The 26884-nt window shown below is 35.7% G+C and overlaps 1 protein-coding gene across 1 annotated transcript in view; it reads right to left on the reverse strand.

Annotated features, from left to right (window-relative positions):
• Positions 1-14059: 14059 nt before the first annotated feature.
• Positions 14060-26884, reverse strand: part of LOC107680795 (uncharacterized aarF domain-containing protein kinase 1-like) — a 124675-nt gene continuing 111850 nt past the window's right edge. The window contains exons 10-11 of the mRNA XM_016476843.1: positions 19076-19269; positions 14060-14763 (exon numbers count right to left, since the gene is read on the reverse strand). Of these exons, the coding sequence (XP_016332329.1) occupies positions 14586-14763; positions 19076-19269 (372 nt within the window). The 3' untranslated portion in view covers positions 14060-14585. The remainder of the gene's footprint in view (positions 14764-19075; positions 19270-26884) is intronic.

Here is a 26884-nt window from a genome sequence, read left to right on the forward strand (position 1 = left end):
CATCTCTCTCATTCTCTCACTGTGATCAACCTTCTGTGAGCATCTGCTCGAACACTCCATGCTGAAGCTGTGGTGAAGAATCAGCTTGTGTACAGGATATCTGTGTCTCACATTTACAGCCTGTCTAGCTTACTCAACCCTGTTATCTCAGAGCACAGCCTCACCGGTTCAATTTTTTTAGACCTAAGAATTCATTATTGTATTTCTTAGTGACTCTTCGTTTCTGTTTTGCCCCCTACCCACAAACAGGCACAAACACGGTCACTTCCAAAAGTTAGATAAGTAACAGACTGTAAATGAATAGTGAAAACGGGCCTTCACAGTCCCAAAGGTTCCCATCTGGCATATTGAGATCAACATGCTAATGATTCCTTTATTTGGCTTCCCAAACCTGCTGACATCGGATCAGTCCCAAGTCACCGCTGCCTACCATTACATTTTGAAAGTGCATTTATTTTGTTTTAATTTATAACCTTAATATTACATAATTAATTATCTTAGCCAAACAACACCGTCTTGTTTGTTGTTCCAGTACTGTTTAATTTGCTTCTGTGTAACATACAATATTTTTTAACAAGATGAGGATATCAAGTTTTGTTTTTAGAAAACTTCAACTAGATTTACAAACGGTTTATGTTTAAAATGTCAAAAAGCGTTTTTAATTGGGAAAGAAAAGTAAATACGTAACCCCTTTTCAGGTTTTTACTAAACGTTGGATTCTCTTAAAACAAGTCTTAGTATTTCATGCCATTTTTTTCTTCTGAAGTAAATGTAACTTTTGAAGATGTTTTTTTTTTTTTTTAAACCAAGAAAACAATCTAACAAAACAAAACAAAACAAAAAACAATAACAAAAACTTAAACAAAAAGCAAAACAACAACACAATAACAAACAAAAACCACACACACAAAAAAAAACCTTGGTCTAAATGTTTTCTTTTTTTCCTCCGCAGTACAAAAAGTATTTCTCATCTGCAAGCATTCTTTCACATAGATTGAACCACATGTATTGCGGGAAGTTCTTTCTCTCACTTCTTTCCCATGCCTCTTTTCTTTCCAAAGAAGTATAGGCATTGCCTGAGTTCTGGGAATGCAGACATTATCAAAGCCTCATTTCCTTGATGTCGGGTGGCTCATTACTTGCCCTGACATCATAAGTGCATTACACTAGACACGTCCTGTCCCTAGATCGGTCCAACTTCCATTAAATTTCCCAGAGCTGATTCTATAGAGATTATCTCACTCTAGCTACTTCTGTCTCTCTGAATCTGTTATCTGACTTCATCGACTTCCTCCCCCTATCCTCCTCCTGTCTGCCAGTCTCTGAAAACTCCTTCTCCATCTCACTCTCTCCTCGATGTCAAGTTCAAGTTTTAACCTTCCGTCAAAATGCATTTCTGGGAAATGGATGAGATGGTTTGGAATTGTTCTTTCATTGCAAAAATGTAAACAAAAAATGAGCATAATGCACACCGTTTCACATTGTTCTACAGCAGCGGTGGATCTTTCATCTTGGCTCCTGAGTGCTCCGTCCTCCCACCTCGACTCTAATTACTGTGATTACACTGCCATCTTTAAAAGTCTTCACTGGCTCATTCCTCAACATGACCATTTATTTTCGAGCAAAGAAGAACTTATCTATGTCAAGCCAATTCTGCTTGCTTTAAATAGAAGTGTAGAGGCACAAGGGTAGAGGAACAGCACAGGAAATACATCACTGCCTGCACTTACATTGCCATTTATGCTGCAGATGAGCCTAGCGCTTCTTGCAAAATTTGAATATGCCATTCTGGTTGATTTTTGTAAAGAGTTTGTCTATTTCACATTCTATTCTTATTTATTTAATTTTTGTCTTGTTTCACTACTTCACTAAATTTTATTAGATTTCTCTGAAAATACTTCTTAGTCTCTTATCTTGTTTTAAAGGGGTCATATGACGTTGCTAAAAAGAACATTATTTTTTGTATTTGGTGTAATGCAATGTTTATGCGGTTTAAGGTAAAAAAAAAAACATTAACATTATTTTCCACTTACTGTACATTATTGTTGCTCCTCTATTTCGCGCCTTTCTGAAACGTGTTGATTTTTACAAAGTTCATTGTTCTGAAAAGCGCGGTGTGCTCTGATTGGCCGGCTATCTAGTGTGTTGTGATTGGCCGAATACCTCAACCATGTAACAGAAATGTTACGCCCTTACCAGGTTCAGGAAACTTTCCTCAGTAAAATGCACTGCACACACTCAAATATTTGGGTCGTAGTGTTCTGGAACATTGTTGTAAATAAAAATGAACCACTGATTTCTAGTTGTGTCCTAGAAGGCCAAACAAAGTAGGCTTTCGCAACGAAACACACAGCGTCTCCACGACATGGCGGCGGTGGCGGCAACAATCCTACAGTGAGAATAAAAGTTCCACCTTATTTCTTTGCGTATATATTTGGGCGGTGCTATGCAAATCTGTTTGAACGAGACGTGGCTGAGCGTTCACCTTTATAAAGAATATCTCTTTGGGCTTGAGACTTTAATCTTTGCGACTTTACGGATCTTCTATATGCACGAACAGCTCCAAAGACAAAGGAAAACATGAAATCGCATCATATGACCCCTCTTAATAATGGTTTTTACAATACAATAAAATAAAATAGACAAAGATTTTGGATCATTCCTCAACATGGCCATCTATTATTGAGCCAAGAAGAACTTGAGAAATACATCACTTCCTGCACTTACATTGCAAAATCTGAATATGCTATTCTGGTTAAAAGATTTATTTTTTATTTTTAATAGTCCATCTATTTCACAATCCATTGTATAGATCCCATTCTTGCATGGAGAGAGCCATTTTTTATAATTGCCATTGATTTAATCTGTTTTATGCAAGAATTGTGTCTGCAATTTTATTGAAATAAACTAACACAGTTTCAATGACAAGATACAAACTAACTTGGGTGATTTCCTGCCATCTTTTTTCCCATGATTTTTAAGAGTAGCATGCAACGCACCATTGAACATGATGTTACCATGACATTTGGCCTGGTAAACTTAACTCCATTGTAAGAGCTTTAAAAGCACATCCCATACGCATGACCTCCGTTACAAAATAAATGATGCTGAGTGGATACGCAGAGAGAGCAGCCCACACAAAAGCAGGTTGGGACATTTTCCCGTCCACTGCATCACGATGTTGACCTATAGTGGGGAGCAGCTCGAGCCCACCGCCAGATAAGTGCACAATCATGTTAAAATCACGTGTTTAGCATGAAAATACTCCACGATACAAAAATACACACAAGGAATACATTCAAAACTGCACTGAAGTATTAATTGAATAAAATGGTAAATCTTGCGAAATAAGAAAAAAAAAAAGGTTTTACAAATAAAATCAGGTTTTACGTGCCGACTAAAATCAGGATTTAGTCAGGCTTATCTCAGGATATAACCGTATGAGAAAGCATTCTTAAAAAATGTGCTTCTAGCTTATGAAAATTTTAGCAAAGCGAGATAATGGAAGCACATTAACAGACAGGAAATGACATGCAGAGATTGAGTAAATAGCACTTTTTATTGACTCAAGTTCAGCAGCTGCAGAACTAACAAAAGACGGTATTGTTCATTTGTAAATGTTATTTGAACAGTGGTGGTGATGGTTGTGGGGGTTTTCCTCAGTGTTCTTTCACCCACATTACCATTCACAAATCCATATAGTCAAACATTGCATATGACTGTTAGCAAAGAAACTATACGTTTAAGTGACTGTTCATACAACAAAATCTATTCAAAAGTATCCGTTTACACTTGATTTGTAAGTTTAGTGGCTAACCAGAATATGACAAAGCCTGGATCCCATTGGGGATAGTGGTCTATGTGGTATTGTAGCTGTCAGATCATGCTAGCTTTCCCCAGAGACTCCTTATCTCGCATGTAAACTGATGATGGCAGAAGAGGTCACGCACACATACACATATATACACACATCTCCACCTGTCAGTCCACCAACAAAGACTTTTACTGCCAAGAAAGAAAGATATTGCCTGTTTAAATCCAAATATACATGTCAATAAGATTAATTATGGGCTCAAGTCAGTAATACTGGATCTATTTTGTACTTTCTGATATTTTAAATTCAGATTGGCATGTGTAATATTAAATATAGTTCTATATTGATTTAACAGTCCTTCTGGCAACAGAGGAGCAGCTATACACAGTAATATGGGGAAGTCGTGGCCTAATGGTTAGAGAGTCGGACTCGTAACCCAAAGGTTATAAATGGCTGCCCACTGCTCCGGGTGTGTGTTCACGGTGTGTGTGTGTTCACTGCTGTGTGTGTGCATTTTGGATGGGTAAATGCAGAGCACTAATTCCGAGTATGGTTCACCATACTTGGCCACATGTCACATCATATAGCAGAGGTATAATGTGTCACTGTATCTTGGCCGGTGTGTTTAAGGGCAGGAATATCCACATCAATAATACATGGCAACGTTATGCAACAAGAATACCCAATGGCAGCTGTTGTCTGTGCCAGAGATGGAAAGTGAGATATGCTGCGAAATGAATATACCACTTTTCAATACACGGCAACAATAAAAATGACAAATTAAGAACGTGCCATCACACTGATGTTATGCGAAATTACATTATGGGCAGTAAGTTTCATATGAATGGAAGCTGTTATAACGTCAATGGAAAGTTCTAGAAGTTCAAAATGATATTCAGTTTTCTATATTCACTTTTACGTCAATGATGAGTCACCTGCTTTTAAATAGAAACCTATTCAATCAGCAGTGTTAGCGCTGATTAGCTTACATGTGCTGATTTTTTTTTTTTTTTGTAGGTTCATGTTACTTTGAGTGATAACAAGGGTGACATCTTTTCTTTAGTGCAATTGAAATGGCATAATTACACTATAATACAATACAAGCTAATTTATTAGGATATAATATTATGATTATAATTATTAGGATATAATATTATGATTATAATTAGTTTCCACAACACATTTCTCTTAAACTGCCACACTGTAAACACGGTAAAAGACTGTAAAAATGCTACAGTAAAAACCTGGTAATTGGTTAACAGCAAGTTACCATACTATAAACGGTGAATAACTGTGATTACATTTAATGCAATTTTACAGTAAAATACTATTAATGTTTATTGCATTATATGCATTATATATATATATATATATATGGTGTTTAGTATTTGTGAGAATGACACTGTGCACCTTCTATATTTAAGTATTTCTCTCCTCAGCGTGTGGAAGAGCTGTTTATGATGAGCTTTGATTCATCATGTGACTTTCTCATCACCACCTGTTTTTGGTGGTTGTCAGTGTATTTCAATGGTACAAAACAGATCTTAGTAATTAAATAGGTTGGTATATTAACATTACATCAGTCAATACAATTTTTTTTTTTTACTGTGAATTTAAGTTAAGTCTGTAATACCTAAAATGTTGATACCATATTTTTTACGGTAAAGTTCTGTCAACCACAGCTGCCGGTATTTTACCGTAAATGTTACTTTATTTTTTTTTTTATGTATTAGTAAATGTAGAAATGAACAAACTAACAATGAACAATACTTATACAGCATTTATTAGTTAATGTTAACTGAAATAGTTAACAAATGAAACCTCCCTGTAAAGTGTTACCTTGACGTTACGAGAAGAATGTTTGTTCATGACTTTGAGAGAACATTCCCTGTTAGCTGGGCTAGGTATCAGGTTGCCAGATTACATGAAAAAAAGTTAATAAATGTATTATTGTTTTATGAAACAGACCAATTCATAATCCAGTTCTAAATTTCCTCCAAGAAAGCAAAGTGATACACCCTATTAATGGCTCTTTCGTCAAATATACAGTTTATGTCTAATGTTTGTACACAACTAGTAAGATCTAAATGAACAGTGAAACTGACAGCTCTGTTTAAACAGGACAATGAAGGTCTTGTGAGCTGAAGATCTCCCCTTGAGCAGTTTGTAACTTGATGAAAAGTACATTTGAACCTGACCAACGTCTGAAATTCTACCCCTGGTCCTCTCTGGGTCAGTGCCTCCACAAACTCCCATTCAGAAACAAACGGGCTGCGAGTGTAAACAAAATAGAAAAGCAAATCTATCACAACACTAATAAAAGAAACATTCTTTCAACAGTGCATGATGGGACTGTAGGACGAGTTAAATGAAATGTCAGGTTCGATGCGTGATTGAATCAAGCTCATAATGGGCTTCTGGTAAAAATAGGGATGTGAGTTAATCGATGTCCAACCAGACAGACACGCGCAGACACGCGCCTCTTCTCTGAGTTTCAAAATAAATAATACTGTGCTCATTGTCTTTGCCATCTCACTCAACACTCTGGAGCAATAAAGCATAGTAAGACAGAGATCAATGAGGGATCATTTTCCTCTCATCTTCCTCCATCGCTCGGTTTTGTCTACATAAATTGATTGCGCATACTCTCCCTACTGCCTCCTTTATAAAGGATCACTGCACAATGGATCATTCACTCTGAAATAATTAAATAATGGAAAACAATGTTCAAGATATCAGAGGATATCACATGAGTATTTTGAGTATTTATAGGACTCAAATACTTTTTTAAAAGTATGTTTATCAATAGCCATTTTAGTGTTTAAAAACAGCCTTTTGTTCTCAAAACACCAAAAAGTATACAGATAAACAAATAAATATTTTTTAAATACTTTAATTTGAAGACTAAACATAATTCTAAAACAGTCCTTTGAATACTCAATACAGACAAATGGGTATAGATAAGCAAACAAATACTTTTCAAACAGTCTTTTGAATACTCAAAATGTTCAATTGTGTATGGATAAACAGTTCTTAAAAACAAACAAACAAAAAATCTTTAATACTTTTATTCCGCAACAATGCATTAAAATTGAACAAAAGTGACAGTAAAGACATTTAAATGTTACAAAAGTTTTCTTGTTCAAATAAATACTATTCTTTTGAACTTTCTATTCATTAAAGTATCCTGAAAAAAATCCTGGTTTCCACAAAAATATTAAGCAGCACAACTGTTTTCAACATTGATAGCACAAAATCAGCATATTAGAATGATTTCTGAAGGATCACATTGTCTTTGCCATCTCACTCAACACTCTGGAGCAATAAAGCATAGTAAGACAGAGATCAATGAGGGATCATTTTCCTCTCATCTTCCTCCATCGCTCGGTTTTGTCTACATAAATTGATTGCGCATACTCTCCCTACTGCCTCCTTTATAAAGGATCACTGCACAATGGATCATTCACTCTGAAATAATTAAATAATGGAAAACAATGTTCAAGATATCAGAGGAGGCCATACACATGAGTATTTTGAGTATTTATAGGACTCAAATACTTTTTTAAAAGTATGTTTATCAATAGCCATTTTAGTGTTTAAAAACAGCCTTTTGTTCTCAAAACACCAAAAAGTATACAGATAAACAAATAAATATTTTTTAAATACTTTAATTTGAAGACTAAACATAATTCTAAAACAGTCCTTTGAATACTCAATACAGACAAATGGGTATAGATAAGCAAACAAATACTTTTCAAACAGTCTTTTGAATACTCAAAATGTTCAAATGTGTATGGATAAACAATTCTTTAAAACAAAACAATTCTTTAATACTTTTAATCAGCAACAATGCATTAAATTGATAAAAAGTGACAGTAAAGACATTTGAATGTCACAAAAGATTTCTAATTCAAATAAATGCTATTCTTTTGAACTTTTTATACTTTTAAGTAAATCCTGGTTTCCACAAAATTATTAAGCAGCACAACTGTTTTCAACACTGATAACAACAAGTAATGTTTCTTGAGCACCAAATTAGCATATTAGAATGATTTCTGAAGGATCATGTGACACTGAAGACTGGAGTAATGATGCTGAAAATTCAGCTTTATCATCACTGGAATAAATTACATTCTAAAATATATTAAAATAGAAAAAAATATTTTATTTTTATTATTAAATTGTAATAACATTTCACAATATTACTGGTTTTTGCATAGCATTTATCTTTAAATGCACTCTATAGGTGTTTAAAAGAGTCCTTTAAATTCTCATAACATTTAAACAAGTATAGATGATAAATACTTTTAAAACAGTCCTTTGAGTAAACACTCAAATGTTTATGTATAGCAAAAAAATAAAAAATAAATAAAACTTCTTTGAATCCTCAAAAGCATTTGTTTATAATATATGATCTTTGAGAATTTTGAATATTCCGAGGTGTGTTTTAAAGTTTTTCTTTTTTTCCATCTTCCTTTCTGTCCAAAAACACATTTAGTATCTCCCACTGGACTAAGCGAATCAGATTCAGTAGTAGCAGGGCACAATTCTTCACTGCCTGTTTATTGAAACGGTCTGAGCTTAGCCTGAATCAGTAAGATTAGTATTGATCCTTGCGAGGCAGAGTGGCAGTTAACTAAGAGTGGTCTGACTTGCCTCAAGACTAACTGCACTTTTGTTATCGCTGGACAAATCTCAAGAGCAACTCACAGACAATGCATTTAATCTAAGCCTAATTAATGATTGTGCGCTTCATTTACCGGGATTGGCATAAGCAAGCTCTTCTTTAATTACACCAAATGATCAATGCAGGAACGAGAAGAGGCCTGACGTGACCAGCACCTGCTAAAGATTGTCATGTCATGCTGCTCGCTGTATTCTCTAGACTATATTTTGTTCATTATATGAATATGAATATTATTGCATTGCACTTAATATGTATTTATAAAGAAATTAAATTTTTGGGCCCAAGGCATATGCTAAGTTCAATAAGGATTATGATCAATCAGTTCCAAAAAGAATTGCAAAACCTTTGCTAATTGAAAGAAAAAAGTTGATAAAAAGATTGAATCTAATATATAGCATAGATAGAAATTTATAACCAACGTTTTGTACACTGTGAAAAAATGATCAATATTTTTTTTTTTTTGGAAAGCTGTTATACCCTGCGTCAACACTAAGTTTCTTTAAAATAAATAATACTTGATTTGTACACAATATCATATTTAACAGTGTCAGAAAGGTGCTAAACCTTTAATATAGTTTTCACTGCCCTAATATTTGTTTCACTGCTAAATGCTCAAAAATTGGTTTGAACGTTACACATTTAAACAGGAGGTGAACACACACACGCACGAAGGTCATTCACTTCTGGTCTGTTTCCAAAGCAACAGTAAAGCCATTTTTGTGATTACAGAGATTAAATATCTGAATAAATATGTTTTGGCCATTTCATCAGAGTTGGTCTTATGGGAATTATGAGTGTCTAAGAGGGCCTGCAAACCACGTGCTTGCTGTTCAAAATCGTCATGTTCTCTTCTAATGGAATTTCACAGTATTAAATGAACTAATTTCCCACTGCAGCCTGAGAACGCAGAGGAGCAGCATACATGCCCACTGGATTTATTGTTCTTTGGTCATGCACACTTGTTTCTGCTCTCTTTGGTCTTTTTTATCCCTTCTCTTCATCTACAGTATTTTCTGTCTTCCATGAAAAGAAGAAAAAAAAAAGTCAGATAAGTGAGTTAAGCAGTGTTTTCTTTACCTGGAGCATTGTGATTGGCAGGATTACATTAATATCTTGCTCCCAGAGTTTCCTTGGGAACTCCATACAAAGATATCAGACATCTGAAATATTCAGAGGGACTCTGGATCCCCTCGGGTAACACACACCAACCTCACCTGATGGAATAATAGGTTGCGATGAGAAAAGTCGCGGCTGCATAAGAGCAAATGAAGATAATCCTAGGGGGAAATTATTATTTGGGAGAGCAGTAATCTCCATCTCAAATGCTAGGTTTTACCATGCAGACAGCCAGAAGAAAAGTGGCTCCATCCAAGCCTGCACTGCAATCCAGAACAGAAGAGCCAAATTGGAGGGAAAAAACGTAATGTGATTTTCCATTAGCAGATTAAAATGTCTTTCATGGCTGCCGTTGCTCTTAAATCTATAGCCACGCTTAATCCACTGCATCTCAACCCAACCTAAAAACGTCAGGAAACGACCATGCTAGTGTGGTTTCCTTTTCTTGTGATGCAGATGGTTTAAAAGTGATTTTAACATGTAAACACCACCCTCTCTGAAACACAGAATGTCCATTACCAAATTATGAGGATTATTTGAAAATGAAAACAATAAAATGTTACAAAGTATACGTGAATGCTTTCTCATGTTCTCACCGATTTAAAGGAACAGTTCACCCCAAAATGAAAATTTGCTGAAAATTTACTCACCCTCAAGCCATCCAAGATGTGGATGAATGTGCTTGTTCATCACAACAGATTTGGAGAAATTTGCTCACCAATGGATCCTCTGCAGTGAATGGATGTCGTCAGAATGAGAGTCCAAACAGCTGATAAAAAACATCACAATAATCCACACGACTCCAGTCCGTCAATTAGCGTGTTGTGAAGTAAAGTCCAAAATCTTTAATGGATTTTAATGTGAGAAGACAACAGGTGTTATTATGGATTAATGGCTCATATTTTAGCAAAAAAACGTACAAATATTAAAGTTATATTATATATAAATTCAATGCACACAGACTGAAGTAGTTTAAGTCTTTGGTTCTTTTAATTGTGATGATTTTGGCTCAAATTTAACAAAAACCCACCAATTCACTATCTCAACAAATTAGAATACTTCATAAGACCAATAAAAAAAATTATTTTAGTGAATTGTTCAGCAGAAAACGAAATGATAAAAGAATAAGAGTGTAGTTAGAATACCAATGTTTTCCTTGCACAGTTACAGCATATTTTTGCAAACCTTACTGAAAATAAACCAAAGAACACACCTGTAGCTGAACTTCTACTTTTCTGGTCACCTTTTTGTACCCACTGTAGGCTTCAGACCTATTACCGGGGTGATTACATTTGGCAGCTTTTTGATCAGGATAGATGGATTTTTTTATTCTGGGCAGACACAGGCTTAATGTTGGCTCTGGGTTTGCCTACAGAGGTCGAGTCTAATTAAGAGATGGAAAGAAAGTGATAAGGAAAAAGCAGCCACTGTCCTTTTCTGACTCAGCAGAGAGAGATGGAGAGAGATTTTCCATTTATGACTCTTCAGGAGAAGGAAAGACAAAACAGAGAAGGAGGGATTGAGACAACAGTACATCATTGAAGTGTCTTTTGTTAGAAATATGAATATGATAGCAGCATCATTTCTCAGGAATGGTTTCATTTCATTAAAAGCACTTATTAAAATATACCATTGAAAATTTTACATGAGAAATTACCACACACACGCACACACACACACACATATATATATATATATATATATATATATATATAATGGTTAATATATAAATGATAAAAGAATAAGAGTGTAGTTAGAATACCAATGTTTTCCTTGCACAGTTACAGCATATTTTTGCAAACCTTACTGAAAATAAACCAAAGAACACACCTGAAGCTGAACTTCTACTTCTCCGGTCACCTTACAGCAACGCTGGACGTCTTTTTGTACCCACTGGAGGTTTCAGACCTATTACCAGGGTGATTACATTTGGCAGCTCCAGCCTCAGCTTTTTGATCAAGATGGATGGATTTTTTTTATTCTGGGCAGACACAGGCTTAATGTTGGCTCTGGGTTTGCCTACAGAGGTCGAGTCTAATTAAGAGATGGAAAGAAAGTGATAAGGAAAAAGCAGCCACTGTCCTTTTCTGACTCAGCAGAGAGAGATGGAGAGAGATTTTCCATTTATGACTCTTCAGGAGAAGGAAAGACAAAACAGAGAAGGAGGGATTGAGACAACAGTACATCATTGAAGTGTCTTTTGTTAGAAATATGAATATGATAGCAGCATCATTTCTCAGGAATGGTTTCATTTCATTAAAAGCACTTATTAAAATATACCATTGAAAATTTTACATGAGAAATTACCACACACACGCACACACACACACACATATATATATATATATATATATATATATATATAATGGTTCATATATACACACCAATGTACATATGAACCAAGTTATGTGCTAATCATAATGTGTAATTTAATTTATGTTGTGAATATGTTCACATCATAACGCCAGTTACAATGAGATACATTACAATTAATGAATAAAAACGAATGCACAGGTAATATTTACTAAATTTAAAAGATATTTTTTTATCAGACAAAACAATAACAAATATAATAATTAAAAATAGACAAATACCACAGCTAGAGTTTGTCTCATCTAGAGCTCTGAAAGGAGAAAAAAATATTGTAATAAAAGCACAAAGGCATAATAAAGAATTGTATTATCTTGTCAAAAACAGTAAAAACTTTTTTTTTTTTTCAGATATTAGTTTATTAAAATAACTGTTTTCTATTTTAATATATTTTAAAATGTAAAATTTCAAAATGTAAAAAAAAACATGATGGTAAAGCTTAATTTTTAACAGCCATTACTTCAGTCTTCAAGTGTCACATGATCCTTCAGAAATCATTCTAATATAATAAAAATACACTGAATTGGTTCAGTCAAGAACAACACATAGATAGATAGATCAATCAAATTTCCCTAGTTTTTTTAAAGAGCTACCTCCATCTTTTGGGCCCAGCTCAGCTATTGCTAACCAAGGCAATTTCCCTGACATGACAAACAACAACAACACGTGAGAAAAAAGGATAACACAACAGAAATTGTAAAGAGCTAATATCAAGGGGACAGAAAAATGTAATAGTGCACTTACGCAACTTGAGCGCATCCCATCCACAGAAATGATTAATTACAAGTTTGCACGGTTCCTGGAAACACACTATAGCTGCCATTCATGCCTGACAGGATTAACTGTGGACACAGTAAATGACACATTATTGTGGATGGTGAAGCTGGGATTCAGCAATTTGGTTTCAGCTGTGCAGCTGAGCAGAGAGTGATGTGGAAGAGACTTGTTGAGCAGATAACTGCATCCATCATCCGATGCTTGGCAGCTAAAATCTGCTCTCTAGCCTGAGGGCATTAGTATGGCGAGGTTTGGACTTCCTGACTGCTGGCGGTTGCCTTCAGGCTGGGGAAAGTGAGGGCTTTTCTGTGATGCTCTGCTCCTGTGGCCCCTCAACCCGGGGTCTTACCTGAAAAAGCTAACCTGGGAAGGAAGAACAGGGTGTAATTGATCCAAAACTTGCCCTCTGGATAAAAAAAAAGACTGGCTGTGATGTACTCTTTAACATCTGATACAGGTCTAGCTTACAACATTTATGCAGTTATGAGCTCCTGATTGTACTGGATGCAATGCATTCAGAGAATACTACATATATACCTGTCAAATGTAATGTAGGTCTGAAGTTATTCAAGAAAAAGAAAGAAAGAAAGAAAAAGAAAGAAAGAAACCATTAAAGCAGTAGTTCATCCAAAAAATTAACATTTACCCTCATGTCATTCAAAAAACTCTTTCTTTCTTTTGTAGATTTTTGTTTTATTTTGAAGACTGCCCAAGCTCCAATATACATTTAATTTTCTTTTCCGCATATTTAAAGTTCATGATGATCTAGACAGGGATATTATCCTTCACTAAACCTAAAACCATAAAAAATGATCCCTTGAAATAAAAACATGAACTGATTTCTCATTTTCATTTAGTTTAAATTTAAGTATTAAAATAACTAAAACTAAATCAACTAAAACTAACAACTAAAACATAATAAACTTTAAAAATGACAAAAACAACAAAATTACGAACTAAAATGAAAACAGAAAATATAAAATCTAATAATTCAAAATATTAAAACTATAATAGTGTATCAATGATACTGAAATAACACTGACTAGAATATAGCAAACAAGTCGTAAATTACATTTTTTTCCTTTTAAAGCTTGACAGCCCCTAGTCACCACCATACGCTTATTTGTACAGAATTAAGAAGCAATAAAATTATTCAAACTTTCATCTGTTATGTTCCACGTGAAAAATATGCGTTTTGGTTCACTGATTAATTAATGTGACTGAAAACTGACACAATAAAACACAAGATAAAAAAGAAAACCTGCAAACAAACACGGAAAAAAAAAATGCTCCCATTTATTGATCCAGCATGACTTATAAACCAGTTTCAAGGAAATCTAATAAAAGTCCCAAAATAAATTATAATTGTTTTAATGTTATTCTGTAACTGTTATATTAAAATGTTTGAGATGTTCTGAAATCTGAAGGAATTTAAAATTAAGAATTTCCATGAAATTCTGTAGAGACGCGATGTGCACATTGCAGCTCAATGCTGATTCCAGAAGTGATTTCACAAGTCTGAGGTACTGCACGATGCAAACTAACTTACAGTACTGTAAAAAATATCATTTGGATACTTTAGAAGAAAGCAAACATGGATGGAGCATTTGCTCACACATACAGATCACATGACTAATTAATCACATGATCAGTCACCGTTCATGACTATGGCTGTCAGTTAAGTTAAAAAACAAAAACAAAACAAGCAACAACAAAAAAAAGACACCTTTACTTTGAGCTCTCATTAAAAACAGTCCGTGATCAACCCACAATGCACTTGGCAGTGTGTTGAGCTCAGTGCAGAGGGAGTAATGGCCTGGTTCAAGGCTCCCAGTTTGTGTAGGGCAGGAAGTTGAGGAGGTAACAGACCCATCTGGCCAGCGTGGAGCTGCGGAGCCACACCATAAGTTCATACAGGCCTATCTGGCAGAGAGACCAACGCTCAGACAGAGAGATCTGCAGTCGCCTGGTCCGAGACTTGGTTTTACTCCTCTTGTGTCTAAGAGAGAGACACAGAGACACCGAGAAAGATAAGTAAGACGAAGATCCAGTAGAGGAGAGGTGATATTACACTGGTTAAAGCAAGTTGGCTGTAAATGATTCAGTGTTGATGTTTTGTGTTGGCTCTGGCTCCATGGTATAAGTGAGGACTTTAGACAGACCACACTAGGTCATGTAATATTAACAGTGTGAGAGAGAGACAGCGAGAGACAGCAGTGTCAAGGCTGTAGTAAGTGGGATGTCCTTGGGGGGGGAACAATGACTCCTCCGCTCTCCTGAACGCGTCTCACATTGTCACAGCGAACAGCTTTGAACTGACAAACAGTAAGTGAAATCGCATTAATTTCCTTACATGTTCCCTTGGGAAAAAGAAAGATTAGGGGAGTGAGAAATGAGAGGAGGGTAATGGGTAAATTCGCTCTAATTTCCGAGTATTCAAACTGTACAAAGCTTTTTGAGGTGGACAAGTTTGACTTCTCAGACCATAGCTGCTGTGTCAGACTGGAGATGTTACACTGTGGTATAATTTCAACCATTTGACAGGAGCACAGCGACAGCATGAACAGAATACAGGCTGAAAACAGAAAGCAGGGACTGATGGTCACGAATCGTCACCCGTCCTACTTTGACAAAAACCTTGCAAAAATGTCAACAATAACTTGTTGCATGCTCAGCACAGTCCAAAGGTTTTCCCCAGACTTGCCAAATGTAGGAGCTGAAAAAATATTTCTTACATATTTATTCTTACCGATCACAGAAGTAGATTTTGCATTATTCAAAAAATATACATATAAAAATATATACAGAAAAATAACAACAAAAAGAAAAATTAATAAATTGCACAGCTAATCAAAGGTTGGGGTCTGTAAGATTTTTAAATGTTTTTGCTGCAAAAGGCTGCATGTATTTGATCAAAAAAATACAGTAAAACTATGAAACCTTGTTTTCACCATGGGATAAAAAGTTAAAGGTAATTGCAGTTTTTTTTTTTTTTTATCTCACAATTCTCACAATTCAAGACTTTCCCCCTCTTAATTCTGAGATATAAACTCAGAAACTTGCAATTGCGAGATATAAATTCACACTTCTGAGAAAAAGTCAGAATTGTGAGATATAAAGTCGTAACAGCAAGAAAAAAAATGTGAGATATGTGAGAAATGTGAGATAAAAAGTGCCAAATACCTTATTTTTGTATTCCATAGTGGAAACAAGCTTGCATAAAAATCTGTAATATTGTGAAATATTATTACAATTTAACCTGTTTTCTATTTTTACCATCTTTTATAACATAACTTATTCCTGTGATGGCCAAGCTAATTTTTATTTATTTAATTTAAAAAAAATTTTTTTTCAGGATTCTATTATGAATGCAAAGTTCAAAAGAACTGCATTTATTTGAAATTGAAATATTTTGCAACATTATATTGTCTCTACTGTTACTTTTGATCAATTTGATCCATCCTCGCTGAATATAAGTATTAATTTCTTTCAAAACATATCTTACTGACCCAGAACTTTTGAACAGTAGTGTAATGAAGTGATTCCATTACAGCCAAAGCCAATTTTTACACGTGGCACTAGAGTTAATTTTGGATCCTGCAGGTATATATTTAGAGTATTACTTGGTGGATCTTGTGAATTATCCATATTTAATATATCAAAATGAGATGGAGTGGATGTTGTCACAGCTGAGCGGGAGATGAATTATTAACCTAGCTCAGCGAGAGGCCTTTCAGTCTGTCTGTGAGTGGACAGAGAATGACAGAAAGAGTGAACCCAGCATGCACCTCCACTCCTCATTTCTCATTACCTTGCATATGTCGGAAACCTGAAAAAGACTACCTTCACAGGAAGCAGAGGCATTAAGGCACGTTTGGAACCAATATATCATAAAATTTTTAATCTGGTAGATTTTTGAGAACTGCATAAATGCATCTTTGCTGCGTTATATCCAACAATTCTATGTGGGCGGCTCAGTGGTTGGTAGAAAGAATAAAAATGGAAAAACTTAATGCCAATTATCTAAACCAAGAAATAAGTCTTGTAGCCGGAATTACTGTAATTATACAATGGCAACTCAGAGATTTAATCCTGTTCACATTGGAAAGTATTTATTTCTAGGGAAGTGACCACAATGCCAAAATTCTTAAGACAATAGATTAAGTACATCACAAATAGGTTAAAAAAGGCTTTTAAATGAGTGGTTATTTACTTTGAAAAATGGCAGAAAGTGTGCACAAATTTTGAACTTACAATAACGTTAATACCACTACAGATCAAAGTACATTACTACAATCAGAAATGTAATTAAACTTCATTTATATTTATATTTTAATGGACATGCACTACAGATCTGTTATATAGGCTAATCTTTAGAATTATTAATGAAAGTTATTACACAGTGTTACACAAAACGCTAAACGTAGGACCCGTGATTAGTCTGATTAATTACTCAGACCTCTTTAAATGCTGAAGTGTGTAACTAGCATTTATGGTTCATACTTAAGGAGCTGCTGACAACTACTGTATGCTTTAATAAAGTTAACCACTTGATTAACTATATAGGCTGTGTATTACAAAGACATACATTAATGATTATCTCATAAAAACCTTCATAAATGTGACATTATTTACTTTTTGGTGTTCTTGTTGTATGACAAGTCTTACGTAACAATTCTTTAAAAATGTCTACTTTTGTGATCCACAGATAAAAAAAAAAAAGAAAGCCTCACAGGTCTGAGGGTGAGTAAATGATGGCAGAATTTTTATTTCTGGATGAATGGTTACGGTGAGTTAGGTTTTTATACTACAAGCTGTAGCAATCTACAGCTTGTACTAAAAAAACCTAACTCACCATAATAGATGATACTGCAAACATTTCGGCTCACATCAAACTAAATCAGTGTGTGACGTTCAGGTTACTTCTCTAGGTCTGTCTTTCTCTTTCTGCTGTTTCTGCGAGCACAGCAATTGGTAATGGATTTTAGATTCTGCATTCTGCACTTTGCTGCCATTTAGTTTTAATAAAGAAGCGCTGAGGCAGACGACATTGAGTTTCATGTCTGGGTGCTTCTTTCTTTCTGTATCGCGGTGAAATCCTTTACGAGCAGACGTGAGCGTCTCTGCGCTGACAACTGTCAGGGGTCCTCCTTCAAATCCATACGATTTTCTCCTCCAATCATCGTGTTCTTCATTAGAATGGTGAGAATAAATCAATATGATCACTGCTCACTGCTGTGGAAAGTACAATATAGTGGCATTCATTTCAGGGTGGGGGAGGCTGGACTGAGGGGCTGGTAAGTCATGCGCCTGTGTGTCTGAGTGAGGTCCCACAGAGTCCGCTTAAATGAACGAGAGTTCCTGTGGCGCGTGGGATAGTGTCTGTGGGATATTGGTGTGAGAGAGATGACACTGTCTTTGAGCACTGAGATGACATCAGGAACTTGAGCTCCAGAGCAGATACACAGAGAGCCCACTGAACAGAGAGAATGAGGCGTTTTAGAGCAGACACACTCCTAATGTGTGGGAACCGGTTCGTTTGGGTGCTGAAACTCTAACCTTGTGATTATTCAAGTAATGTGGCACTGTAATGTTGCAGAACCTCACTATTATAGAGAGAAGAGATTTAAAAGAAAGAAATTCTTAAAAATATAAAGAATAAATTCTGTGTAAAATACATTTATATTACTGCTACTTCAAATCAGTATTAAATAATTATTAAATAGAAATAAATATTTTTAATAAATAAATTATATATTCAATTCCGTTCAAAAGTGTGAGGTCAGTAAGATTTTTAAATGTTTCTGAAAAAAAGTATCTTATGCTCACCAAAGTGGCATTTATTTAGAGGAAAAATGTGCCATAAAAACAGCAATATTGTGAAATATTATTACATTTAAAATAACTGTTTACTATTTTAAAATATTTTAGAATATAATTTATTCCTGTAATACAAAAGCAGCCATTACTCCAGTCTTTAGTGTCACATGATCTTTCAGAAATCATTCTAATATGCTGATTTGGGTTCTCAAGAAACATTTCTTATTTTTATAAATGTTGCAAACAGTTGTGCTGCTTAATATTTTTGTGGAAACCATGATAATTGTTTTTCAGGATTCTTTGATGAATAGCAAGTTCAAAAGAACACATTTACGTGACAGATTTTTGTTGTTGTTGTAACAATATAGTCTTTACTCTTTACTGCCTCTTCACTTTTTATCCATTTAGAACCCTTGCCAAATAAATAAACAAACTTATGGACCACAAAAAGATATTAAAATGCAACCACTTTGCTGTCGCTGATGTCTTACCTGGCAATGGCATGGGTACAGCAGCGGGACATATTGATGAAGGAGCTGGAGCTGGCTCTAGTCTGCAGGATAGTCTCGATGCCTCTCAGCAGGTCGTTGGTTTTCAGAAGCAGCAGCATCTGTCGGGGAATCCTGTTCAGCAGCTCACTGATCTGAGGGAGGTACAGCGCCGCATTCGTTCGGATCTCCACATCCTTAGGGGGTAAAACAAAACCGTGCTGTTAGAAGATCACATTATTATGCTCATATTAATATGATTATACTGAACAGAATGATCAGTATATTCTTCAAAAATGTGCCTTTTATGTTCCACAGATAAAAGGAAGTCATTCATATGGGTTTAAATAAATAACGAGAGAAATTAAATTTTGGGGCTACTCTTTTAAATAGACTATATAAGAGATGATAGCCTTGCCTTTCTAAAGGCACACCCACCTAAATAAGTTATTAAAATATTCAGTATTAGGGGGCAGAGTGCAGAGAAGAGTGTGTTTGAGAGAGAGAAGAGAGAGAGAGAGCAGGGTGCAGGGAAATGGAGTAGCTTATTTCACAGACAACTGAGAAACTAAGTGCTTGAAACTGCGACTGTGAAGATTAGCTGTCACTTCAGCAACATCAGCCCCCGCCGAGTTGATACTCCCAGCAAATTTTTATTAGTAATCAGGCATGAAGACCTCCCTTCCTCCCCCTGCCTAACTGTAAAAATAAGATTCCACAAGATGTCAACTAGCCATATTCAAGTCCAGGCTGTAAGCAGATCTTTATACCTGTGCAGCCTCTCACTAAGCAGTATGCTGTAATTTATCTTACTTGCTGCATTATTTCATGTTTTATTTTATATATAATTCATTCATTCATTTTTTTATTCAATTCATTAGATTTCTAAAATTAAGATTAATTTTTTTATTGATTCATTCTTTTAATGTATTTATTCAACTTTGGGTTTGACTGGACATGCAGCCTTTGTCATCAACAACAAAAACATATGGGAAGCAGTTCATAAGCATGTTAATTCCTAACTATGTATAACCATTTAGCAATCATTTAGCATCTCAGACTTAATCTTTAAATGTAAAGCACTTTTACCACTGTTTATGAACCATTATAAATGTTACCTAGATTTCCATTTCATACAAATGTTTTTTTAAACATTCTGTTCAAAGAATTCTGTATCATTGCTTGCACAAAAATATTAAGCAGCACACTGGTTTCAACACTGATAATAATAAAAAATGTTTCTTGAAACAGCAAATATTAGAATGATTTCTGTGACACTGAACACTCACACTGCTGAAAATTCAGCTCTACCATTACAGAAATAAATTATATTTACAAGATATTAAAACAGAAAATGTTTATTTTAAATTGTAATAAAATGTAACAATATTGCTGTTTTTACTGTATTTTTTAAAACAAATAAATGCCCACTTAGTACGCATAATAAAACTTTAAAAATATTTTTAAAAATCTTAGACCACAAATTTAGTAAATATAGTATTTATAAAAAATTATGGCACATGCTATACAAAAATTAGGGAAAGAATACAATAATGAACAACTCAACACTGACAGTACAGACAAAAACACTAACTGTTATGAAAATTTGTGGACAACAGTGGCAATTTGCATCAACAGCTATTAATTCCACTGACCAGCAGACCAAGTCATTAAAATCACAGTTCACAATTAACAATCACAAACCTTGATTAAGGCAATTAAACTTAATTTAGACCTTGCAAAAACATAAGCCGATAGTACCATAAAGTGACAACGTTGTAGGAGACAAAGTACAAAGAGCTGTACAACTGCACATTTTGACTTATTTACTCAGAATACAAAATGTGATTCATTTTAAAAGGACCACTGATATAAATTCCAATTCACTTTAATTTTAAGAGCCTAACCTATGTGTAAAAATCAGAAGTGATACTATATCGTATGAATAAGTAGCCTAGTGGTGAAAGATCTGGACTAGTAACTAAATGGCTGCATGTTGAAACCCCACAAGAACCCGGGGTTGTTCTGGATAATGTTCTTTTGAAACATGTTTAAAGTCTCTATAAACCAAAATGATAGGTTTACACTACATATGGGCTGTGATGGCACTGAAGTATTTTCTGCTCTTGGCTATGCTGGATTGTGGTGTGAAGAGCAGGAGAGGTGAATGTGACAGTAGGTGGATTCTGCTGAACATTTCAGACACCCTGTGTCCTGTCCTGAAATAACCCAGCTTTACAGGGTATGTACATCCTCAAAAGAATCATAAGGACAGAAGGGCCCAACAACCAGAGTGCAAACTCTTAATGAAATCTTTCTATAAACACAGTCTGTCTTCAAAATTAGATCATACTACCAAAATATAATAATAATGTATTGTATTAAGGTCCAATTGTTCATGCAAACAGCCCCTGATGGTATCACATGGGCATGGCTCCCACAGTTGGCATAGACCTGGTTGTGTCTGGCTCTATTTTACCCCAGGGCTAATCTATCGTGAGAGGGCCAGGAGCCAAGAGACATGTCTGGGGCCTGCAGAGACCCATGAAGACCCCCAGCAGCCCAGGGTCCACCACAAGCTGCTGCAACAGCCAGGACAGGTGTAGAGCTGCCTCAATGCCAAACACATGTCTCTGGAATAAGGGTGGCCATACAATTTGTACCACTAAGATGAGAAAACAGGCCCAGAGGAACAGAATGATCAAGATATATTAAAGGACAGATAACACATAAAATCCACCCAGACCACTTATAGAAGCAAAGCTGAAAACCAAGTAATTTTAAACCATGACCACACTAACACATGACTGACCACATTTATATTTCAGAGACTTTTAGAAATGAAAATCACATGGAATTTAACAATTTCAGTTTTTTGGGGGGAAAATCCCATTGCCAAATTAGGTTATTTCAATAGTAAATACACACACACAAAAACCTTGCTAAATTTGTATTGATGCTTTTTTTCCCGTTTTAGAGACAATATAAAGAAAATCCAATGATTTAACTATTGGCTATATTGGATAACAACACTAAAAGAAAAATGTGAAAACTATTCATTATTTTTTATAAAATAGCTACTACTATCAAAACTTTAGCTACACAATGGCATATGAACAACCACTCAATAACTACAAAGCTTCAAGTCTCACAAGTCTTATGTGCAATATAACTGTAAATTGTATGCACTGTGGTTTTGATTCACTCGAAAGAACAGACTCAGAGTCATATGTTCGGGAATTGGAATACACTGATTGCACTGAATAGTTTTGATTCGTTAGAAAGAACCAATTCATAAGATTCACTTGTTTAGGAATAGGACTGCACTGGTCACACTGAATAGTTTTTGATGGACTAAAAAGAACTGGTTCCTAGAAGTCATTAGTTTTGGAATCATTTGGACTATATTACCTGCACTTTATGGTTTTGATTTACCAAATAGAATCTCAAAAGAGTCTACAGCCTACAAAAAGTCTGACTACACTAGGTAACACCTGTTTCATACTGTAGATTCAGTATTGGCTAGACACTGTATTTGTAGAATGTAGGATTCAGACTGCTTTGGCAATAATAAACTAATGTATTAAGCGGACTACAAGGAAAAACTGCTATGAAAGAGTATAAGGTAGACTCTTTCAGAAAAAAAAAGAGTCTACATTATACTCTGTTATATTAAGTCTTTCATGTGACTTAATATAAAAGCATTTTTATATTAAGTCACATGACTCAATCTTTGGATTAAGTTCAGATGGACTGACGTAAAGGTTAAACCTTTTCTAGAAAATCAAAATGAGTGCAAACTGTACAACCACATTCTAGATACATAGCCATTGGTCAGAACATCTGACAGGATTTTCATCAAACATTGCCAATCACCTAAAGTAAGTAGCAAAGCAGGTCAGGATGTCAAAATCCCAAACAGGTTCTGTTATAAAAGCGAATACAATGCAAAGACAATTTCCCAAAAGCGAGGTCCCAGAAATTACTTCAGTTCCCTGGCAGTGATCATTTCAGTGCACTCCAGCAGCAACAGTATTTTAAAAACTGATTGTTGTGCTATGACTTGAGCTTGAAAAACATGTGCAAGCTCAATTTTCCTGTCCATTTATCAGCTAATCCTTAAATCTCAATCTCTAAAATTTCGTCAGAGGAGGGGGGATTAGGTGCTAAATTAAGTGGATTTAAATTTGCTATCGCTTGGGTGGGATTTACAGGCGCCGGCAGCAGCAGCGAGCAGAAGTGAGGGGTTCGGATTAAAATAGGACACTGAACACTTGGTCTATGACCTCAAGCTACTGCTCCAACATCCAACTCATTTGCCCTCACATCTCTTTGCATATATATCCCACCACTTGCAGCAACAGTAAGACAGTGACACATGCGCTCCATCTATGTGCACACGTTCTCTTTAAAGAAAGACTAACTTGACAGGCTCACTGCCTTGTTTCCTGTGGTGCTGCATAGCTGGTTATAGTCCAAGACTGACTTTGGGCTTGTTCCAATGCCCCCCATCTCTGGACTGAGTCCGTCTGGACTAAAAAGCCCACTAAGAGATTTCCACCTCTCATTTTTTGGACGAATGTAAGCCCAGACCCTAGCGAGTTCTATGAGCTATATATACACACACACACACACACACACAAATTATATTGAGCAATTAATTCATTAATTAATCATTTATTTATTTATTTATGTTTAACATATACTGGCGTGCAAGTAATTTTTACTCTATGCAAAAGCAATATCTAGCCAAATAAACATTTTAGAGCAGAACAAAACTAGAAATGTTTTTATTTTTTTTTAAATCTATAAAACTTTCCATGACTTCTGCATGCCTGGAAAACACAGTTTTAAAATTTCCTCATATTTCCAGGTTTTTCATGAGCGTGATAAGCCTGGTAATTCTGTTACGTGTGAACGTTCAGAATAATTTTGTACATTCAAAAATGAGTCGTCATCAGAAAGTTTGTCATAGAGGCTAATCTTCAGGCTGAGTTTTTTATTTTACTTTATTAAGTTTAATTTACTTGAAGAGTAACTCTGTGTCACATCGCGCATTATTATTTCTCTCCGTTATATGCAATTTTTTAAATGCCTGATGATGCATTCTGCCGTTCAGCAGCCAAGCCCCATCTCTCAGCTTTCGCCTTCTGCTTTTGAAGTTAGCCGGCACTTCAAAGTTCAACTACAAGGCATCTCTTCACTTTAAAGACGAGGGGTAATCCTGAGGTAAGTAACCCCACTGCTCCGTTCATGCGCCATTGTCCCCTGATGACTCTTGGGTGGACGCGGTGTGCTGCATAAAAGGGTCAATCGCTCTGTGTGGACGTGAACTGGACAAAATCAGAGACAGGCCGACTGTGTCGTGCTACCAGCTCAGACAGCTGGAGAGAGAGACAGTCCTGATTAGCCATGCCTCTCTCTTATCTCTGCCTGTTCGGTACAGCAGAAGTTGAGAATATGGTCATGTCCTAGCGGCCCTCCCTCTGGGGATCTTGGTGAGCAGCCAGAGAAGGCCCAGGACATAACTAACCGGCAAACGGAGTCGCTACCCATCAAATCAGTCAGCATTCAGGAGCATTGAGATTGATAGTCAGTCCCTCAGTCGAATACTTAATGAAGAAAAATTCACAGCTTGCCCTAGGAGGAAATAAGGAAGAGGACGTTAAAATAACAATGCGACAGTCCTTCTGCATATTCACTCCATTTCATCCCAGTGAGGAGTCAAAATCACTACATAAAAGGATTAACCGCTTAGTACTCTCAGCTCTGCAGCTTTCTGTATCAAGGCACTGAGGAAATGGGTCAATCTGATCAAGCGAACAGAGGTCCACTGGGAGATTTGGAGAAACGTAGGGGAAGCCACCTTCTGATCTAAGTAAAAACCAATATGTGGCACAAATAAGCAAGAAACATGCACAAAAAGACTTTAAAAGAATGTATCTCTGTGGATCTTTATAATGAGAATAACATGTGACATTAGGATTATTAGTTATTCAGTATTCAGATATTACGTTGATATTTCAAATGTTTGGATGCAAAGTAATTGATCTGGGCATCTAAACTTTTTTTAGAGAATGTGAAAAGTCAGAACTTTTGCAAATATTTTATACACTAATATGTTTACATCAACTAAATCAACATATACCAGAACTGTTTATTGTACAAAAGTAACAAATATGCCACAACCCCCCCAAAAAATAAATACTGAACTTATTAAATATTTCAAATTATTTCAGGGATATATATTATATAAAAATGTGAATTTGTTTATTGTGAATTTATTACATGTTAAGACAATACACCTTGAGACATTTGTAAGTGAAAGAGGCAAAATGCAAAACTACATAAATAATGGGCCACTACGTTGTATAAACATATTCTAAAAGAACTGGATGATGCAGACAAAAACACATTTCTAATTACTTCAAAGAAGCAATTGTGTCTGAATGCTTTACAGGATTGAAAAAATCTGAAATTACTTGAAAGTTTGAAGAGAGACGAGGTGAAGGTACTTTTCTATTTTGGAAAAATGGCCCCGGAGGTACCATAAATACCAAGCTGACTTAACAAATGTGACACTGGTTTCTTGTGGCCAAATGTTGATAAGTGCAAACAGACACTGTTCAATTTTGAAAAAGAATATCAAAACAAAAGCCAACTTGAGGCTAAACCAACAAACCTTGAAGTGAATTTGTTCCACATTAAGACAATATGCCTGAGACATTTCAAGCACTAACACCAAGGAAAGCACTATGAAAAATGTCTGGGTTATGATTCGATTTTACTGAGACCATCCGACTGCACAGATACAAGAAGAAAAATCTACTGTAAACGGAATTAAAATGTCATGTCTTTACTCATCCACTGAGAACGCATGCAAGCACGGTGCTTTTAATGGATGTTTACGAGAGCTGCGGTTGTTAATAACGTCAGCTGGGTTAGTAGTAGTCGAGATTTATGTGACTGTGTAAGTGATAGGAGGTTGGGACAGTAACTATTAAATTCTTTACACATCAGAAATTGATTTAACTGCTTAATGCAAGCTCACTGGATGGAGGAATATTTAGAGCTCAGCTTTCTGACAGTAAGCCACACTAGGACAACCCAACTTTCTACAGCTGTCCGCCAAATAAAAAGACCAGAACGACTCAGAGGAGAGCTTAAGTTCTTTCTTTTAGCTGAGTGTGTGCCCGTCACAAAGCCTGAGGCTCAACATTAGGTACTGAATGGTACTTCTGAAATAGAGGCCCAGACTGAAACAAGCACACTCAGTTTTTTTGTTTTTATTTGTTTGTTTTTGTTGTTTTTTCCCCTTGCTTTCTCTAAAGCGGGAAAAAAGGTGAGACTGACAGGTGTGAAGTCATGTAGGCATAGACTTTCAAAACTCATCCTTCTGTTAATATACTGAATCTCTGAATCTGCTCTGCTCTGATGGACAGACAAAAACAGCTGACCACAGACATGCTAGCATATAGGTTTATATAGCAGACAGGTCGAACAGTCTTTCCCTCAACTATATGCCGCTGCGGGGCAGACATTATGAGACATGGGGCTGATCAGCTAGGACAGCGCCATGAACAGCCTAAAAAAGCTCTCCCCTGGGACAAACACAAAGGCAATTACACAGGAGGGAGGCTATTCGTCCTGCCTGCCACCACAATTCATTATTCACATATAGGCTTTTCAGGGCTCTGCGTTAACTAAGTAAGCTTTGCAGGGGGTAAGAGGCCACGCTTACCAAAAGAAACGTAACTAACTAACTACTACTAAATATTAAAACACACATGCACACACATACACATATATATA

This window comes from Sinocyclocheilus anshuiensis, unplaced genomic scaffold (assembly GCF_001515605.1).
Source record: "Sinocyclocheilus anshuiensis isolate Anshui unplaced genomic scaffold, SAMN03320099.WGS_v1.1 scaffold869, whole genome shotgun sequence".
Classification (NCBI taxonomy): domain Eukaryota; kingdom Metazoa; phylum Chordata; class Actinopteri; order Cypriniformes; family Cyprinidae; genus Sinocyclocheilus; species Sinocyclocheilus anshuiensis.